The sequence below is a fragment of the Sinocyclocheilus rhinocerous genome, unplaced genomic scaffold (assembly GCF_001515625.1).
Source record: "Sinocyclocheilus rhinocerous isolate Xijiao unplaced genomic scaffold, SAMN03320098_v1.1 scaffold3085, whole genome shotgun sequence".
In the NCBI taxonomy this organism is placed as follows: Eukaryota; Metazoa; Chordata; class Actinopteri; order Cypriniformes; family Cyprinidae; genus Sinocyclocheilus; species Sinocyclocheilus rhinocerous.
Genome location: NW_015627254.1, coordinates 40,102 through 46,594, shown reverse-complemented (window position 1 = coordinate 46,594; position 6,493 = coordinate 40,102). Strand labels below are relative to the sequence as shown.

The window sequence follows — 6,493 nt, the reverse complement described above, 5'->3', positions numbered from 1 at the left end:
CGAACATCATTAGCGCCGGCGTGAATAACAATCTTACTGAATTACGTTTAGCATTAGCCAGCACTTTTAAATTTGCCAAGATGTCAGGCGCTCTCGCTCCCAGTAAACATTGGACTATGGTGGCTGGTGTCTCTATTTTCATGTTCCGTACAATAGAATCACCAATAACTAGGGCTCTTTTAACAGGTTTCTCAGTGGGTGCGTCACTGAGTGGGGAGAAACTGTTTAATGTTTTTATCGGAACAGAAGAGCAGTGTTTTGTCCCTCGACTATGCCGCCTCACAGTCACCCAGTCGCCCTGCTGAGGGGGCTCTGCAACCAGAACCGAACAATGTACGGGACTCGCTAAGCTAGTCGCATCCAAAGCTGAATCTAAGGCCCTCACATTCTTACTATCCTCAATTAAATTTTGGATGTGTGTCTCTAGTTCTGAAATCTTCTCTGTCAGCCTACCTATTTCCCTGCATTTATCACATGTGAATCCCTCACCGCTGACAGAGAAAGCTACACTATACAATTGGCAAGCAGTGCAAGTGACAATAGTAGGAGAAGAAGTCATTACTCATCGTGATTGTTGAATATTTCCGACTTACCACAGCTGTTTGATGAATACGTGAAAAATGGAGCGAGAGAGAGAAAAGAAATGCTAGGCGTGAATGACAGGCTACCAGGATAACAGTATGCTAATGATTAAAAAGCAGATTAGATTAAAAAGCAAACAATGTCAAATTAGTTTGTTAGATAATATCAGAAGTATGGTGATAATTAAATTATATTTTAACAGTTTAAACAAGAGAAAGAGATAGTTCGATAGAGATTCCAACAGAAAAACAAAGCTACATGGAGCTACAATCGCAAACCACTCAGTAGCACAGCAGACAAGAACCGGAAGTTCTATCAAAGCAATAATTCATGAATTGTTAAAGATGTACAAGGTCAATACCTCTTTCTGAGCACATGACAGCATAATTGTCCCATTTCCCTGCATCATGAACTTTTGCAGAGTATCATGGGTAAGATGCAGAGTAGCTTCTGGAACATAAGAAAAGTGACATGAATCATGAGATATAAATGAGAAAACCACAAATACAACACCCTTCAGTCTCTCTATAATAGTCTATTTATGCTGCATCATGAAATAAATCAGGAATCTGGTTTTGAGTGAATTAATTATGAATAATTATATTTATTAAGCATTTATAACGTGATTGAAAAATGGCTCACTATTTGGCAGGCATTGCATTAAAATCACCTTTTTATTCATGCAGTTTTAACTGATTATCAACGATTATCAACAATTTATAATAGATTTGAGTTATATCATTTATGAACACCTTTATAAACCCTTTACAAAGAGAATCTTAATGTAATGTTACCAATTTTTCATCTCTACATTCTCTTCTTATCTTCCAAGGTATTTGGATCTAAGAGGATTGTCTTTGGGGACTGGGCCAATAACTTGGCCTGACATGTATGGGCCAGCAGAACGAGATGAGGCCTACAAGAGCTTCAGTCTGTCAGGTTGGGCTGGTCGAAGTGGTCATGATGCTCCAATGATCGCTCTGGATGCCCTCTTAGGAGCAGGCTCAGACTGGGAGGAACTCATGAGTCGAGCAGGATTTCATGGAGGTCATCTTATTACATTTCAGAATTAACGATATCTATTTTGTATTTTAGTCAAGTTTGTGTAAAAACTAGGGCTGGGATAAACTATGCGTCAAGACATGTAGGTGTAAGTGAGGAAAATAAGCATGAATACTTGCAATAATGACAGTGTATCAATAGGATCAGTCCTCATAAAAATTTTGGACCCACTTTATTTCAAGTGTATAAGTATTAACATTTGAATTAAGTTATTCATGCAATTCACTTATTAACAAAATGCTTATATTTTTAAAATACCTGCTTTAAATTACATCTGTAATTAATTTCTGTAATTACATCTATAATTATTAGGGCCGCTAAATTAAACTGCTGATTAGAATTTGCCATTTAAAAACTAAATCCTATGGGACAAACAACACCAAATAAGACTTACAAACACAGAGTGCTTACTGAAGACACAGAAAGTTGATAATGTTTTGTTCCGGATATCCTTTATAGCTTGACAGTGCATCAATGAGATTGAAGGGATTCAGCATGTACATTAGCATACTGTACATATCATCAACAAAATGATGCAGCATCAGAGTTCCCTTGAAGGGGAACTGTATCCATTTAAAAGAACAGCTGATTAGGGGATGTAAACTATTAACATCTGGTAACCCTAAGCATGAATGCTTGTGGAGCCATGCTATCAATGAAAGACAACGTAAAGGAAAAAAAAAACATTTACAGGATAAATATCCATCGGGCAAATATCACAGTTGATTATGCTTAATCAAGAGAAGCAATAATCATTATCAAAAGTGAAATATGATTTTTTTTTTGTGCAGCCCTAATAATTACACTGTTGACCCTATCCCTACCCCTTAATCCACTCTTAAACCTAAGTATACCACAAAATATGTCCCTTACCCATATACCACCTCAATAGTAGCAAAAGTGTTTTGCCATACAACATGAACAAAATATGTACCAAACAAAGAAAATATTATTTACGCAAGTACATAGTAGTTGAAGACACCTAATAAAAAATGGGACCAAAATATTAATACCAAATGTTTTAACTATCCATCCATTTTTCACACCACTTTATCCTATGCAGGTAAAATACAACATACAATAGACAACGAACAAACTCAAGAGAGTGAAACTCCTAAAAATACACATACACACTGTTCATTTCTGTTGGACTATAAGCCTGTGCATACTTCTCTTTTTACAGGAGACAGTGACAGCACTGCAGTGATTGCCTGCTGCTGTTGGGGTCTGCTGTATGGAATAGATGGAGTCCCCCAGTGTAACTATAAAAATCTGGAGTACAGGAGCCGACTGGAGAGTGTGGCACAAAAGCTGTATGCTCTTTCTCACTGATGAAGTAGAACTGTGAACAGAGAATATACAAAAAACGAAATAAATCACATCGGAAAAAGATGCCATGCCATAAATTAACAAATTTATGTCACTATGCTGAATATTTTAGATCAGTGAAAATGCTTTTTCAAATATAACACATGTTTAAGGTATGTTCACAATGACAGCAATTAAATACATAACATTTTGGATGCATTTGTTTGACTTCCCAGTTTTGAGCTTAATCGGAAATGAAAGAACTTAAACATGCAACTGGAAATGTAAAATTTATTTTTTGGTATTTTTTTCCCCTTAAGGTGAGTTTGGAAGGTTAAAAAAATAAATAAATAAAAATTCATTCAAGCTTGATTTTTGACATCATTTAGATAACTCTAAATGTTCTTTTATTTATTTATTATTATTATTATTATTATTTACAGCATCCATAAACAGTTTTGAGCCATTTTTGTTTATGATGGAATGGATTGGAATTTAAAAAATGATGTTCTAACGGTGATCTTTGGGTGGAGGTGATCATAACTATTCAGGTGTTTCTCAAACACTTTCCTCGTCAGGGAAGCTACTTCTCTACTTCTGAGCTATTAGTAATGGAAGTGTGCCACAATGTGCAGAAGGAAGGGCAAACCAGGAGATTTAGATAACAGACAGTCTTTACTAAGTCTCAGTCTCCAAATAAAAACAAAAGAGTAAGCCACACTTCCACAGATAAACAAAGTAGGTCAAACAGAAACAGAGGACCGTCACTTACGTTTTTCTAACTCAGGCTGAACACAGCTTACTTAAATAGACAAAATTAATTATGGCAAAGCACAGGTGGTGCAAATTATCTTAATGAGCAGTAGTAGTCTATACCCGGGACCAATGTTCCCTCTATTTTTTTTTCTTGCTGAGCAAAAATGTTCTCTATTGGGCGGACATTTCAGCCACCTGAGCAAAAACATTCTTTATATATAAAGAATACCAAAGTATACCAGACCTGTACAGCGTGCACACACACAAAAAAATTTAACTTTTAACTTTAATGTGCTATTTATATTTGATTTGACCCTTGATGTAACTGAATGATGCACATTTTAGGTTACCTGAGAAAACATTTTTTACATTGCTGTGTTACCAAAAAATGTTATTAAAAAATTATTTAATAAATATCTCACACAGAATAGTTAAATTCTTTTTAATAATATAATATGATATAATGTATAGGCTAATATAGCAAATATGAAAAAATTATTGCTCATGAATTCCCTTTTTGAGGTCAATTATTTAGGCTTATAATATAATATAATAGATTATAAAAAACAAATATTTTCAATAAATATTTTCAAAAAACGTGAATATGTGAATTATTTTACAGTAATCTAAAACATCCCCATGTAGTAGAGTTTGCACACTACTACAGTACACTTGTGTATACTGTAAATGTCTCGGAGTTTTGTTACTGTTCTGTGGCTCTTCATCCGCTATTTCCACCACTTAATCAAGCCACTCTTCTTTCAAACATGATGACGTTTTATTTCACATGCCATTGCGTTTGCGTTAGCTCTCATTTTGAGCTATTTCGGGTGCTTCTCGATTCTTATTTGTGCATCCTCGTTTCCTTTCCTCACGTCTTAGCTCCACCTCTTCAGGAAAGGAAGCGAGTAAAAGAAGCAAGGATGGAGGAATTGAATCAAGTGAAATGATATATCCTCGCTCCCTTTAGCGTCACTTCAAAGCGTCATCAGCTGCGCTAAAGGGATCTGCCCTTATTTTGTTAAAGTCTGTTATTTAAGACATTCATAATAAACATTAATAAAGTAAGATGCCCTGTTTGAAATATATGACATGTATGGTTTATTTAAACTGCAAAGTTAAAATATTAAAATTATTACAAAAGATGTGAAGGGGGAGGAGAATTTATACGTGCGTTAGGTTTTTTGATGAACACTTCCACAAAGGATACAACTGTGTATCCTCACTCATAGCTCCTCTGGAAGCCTCCTCACTCCTCCATCCGCACCTCCTCATAGTGCAATTAGAGAATTGAAATGTCCTTCAAAGATGGCTGAGCTCAATCGGTTTCCGGGTCATAGTATGGAGGACCGACGACACCAACTCTATAGCGGTTTGCCCGAGCATTGCAATTATTTTACATTTACAAAATTTCAACGTTTCCCCAACTCATTTTTGCATCTATCCTGTGTGCGGCATATTATTTATTCTGTATGCTCGCGACATAAGAGGCGCAGCTTAGAGGGAACATTGCCTGGGACTAAACATCAACTTTTTTGATTGATGATGACCTCGTGACCTCATAATAATTTCCAGATGTGAACATTGTCATAATTGGAATGACCCATGACCCGACTAATAATTTCCAGATGTGAATATTGTCATATGTGTTGACCCGTGACCTCCGGGGTAGAATTATGGTGTTTGTAAAATTTCGAACAGTGACAGATCATAAATTAACTTTTTAGGATCATTTTTGAACTTTTTAGGTCCGTTTTGAATGTTTGCATTCCATGACAGGGTGTGTTATACTCTCTCTCTCTCTCTGTCTATGGGGATATTAAAAAAATATTGGGTTTAAAGACATAATATATAATATAATATAACTGTTTTAAAGACATATTAATATGAATATCAAATTTAACAGATCACAACAGCATATTGTGGGTCCCCATCATGCTCTCTCTCTCTCTCACACACACACACACACACATTCAATTGTCCAAGTCTTATTCTATTCTTTTAAATGAAACGAAAATAAATAAATTATGTGATCACACACGATATGAAACAAAGAAAAACATTTACACTAGTTTTAGGCGTCACTAAAAATATAAAAACGTCTTACATTTTTTCAGAAGAGGGAAAAAGAGTTTGTCATGTAAGAAAAAATTATCGGTCAATTGTAATGAGGAAAGACCGCTCTTTCCTCATTACAATTGACCGATAATTTTTTCTAAAACAAAAATAAGTAAAGGGAAAAAATTATTTTAACAGCACAAACAATAAGGGATATTGTGGACCCCGGCATCGGGACATGTCAAATTTTCATGATTTATGGAGACTTTGCATAGACTTAATGATTTTAATACTGTATCAACCCCTAACCCTAGCCATCAAAGTAAACTTTCTGCCTTTTTATATTTTTAAAAACATCATTTAGTATAATTTATCATTTAAAAAGCTGTTATGATCATGGAGACAAATTTTGCTCAGGTCAATCATTTGATGTATTACTACACAACAAGGAACGTCTCGGTTACGTATGGTAACCCTCGTTCCCTGAAGGAGCGAACGGAGATGTCACGTCGGATGACCGACGAATTGGGATCTCGCTTAGAGAGACCAATCTACTTCGAGTGTAAACTAAACGAGCCAATGCACATTGGCATGCGATTATTGCATCCAGCTGCCGCTGATCACAGCGTGAGTATAAGTAGGCAGCAGATGCAGCGCATATTCAGCTTTTCGCTGAGGAGCCGAGCGATCACATCGTTCTGCTCCTGACTACTCTACTGAGAAAAGA

General features: G+C 35.8%; 1 protein-coding gene across 2 annotated transcripts in view; it reads left to right on the top strand.

The window, feature by feature from the left end:
• The window catches only part of adprh (ADP-ribosylarginine hydrolase), a 75,107-nt gene extending 71,883 nt beyond the window's left edge, over positions 1 to 3,224 (top strand). For both annotated transcript variants that reach the window (XM_016535643.1, XM_016535650.1), the window contains exons 5-6: positions 1,415 to 1,629; positions 2,828 to 3,224. In XM_016535643.1, the coding sequence (XP_016391129.1) occupies positions 1,415 to 1,629; positions 2,828 to 2,976 (364 nt within the window). In that variant the 3' untranslated portion in view covers positions 2,977 to 3,224. The remainder of the gene's footprint in view (positions 1 to 1,414; positions 1,630 to 2,827) is intronic.
• The last annotated feature ends 3,269 nt before the right edge of the window (positions 3,225 to 6,493 follow it).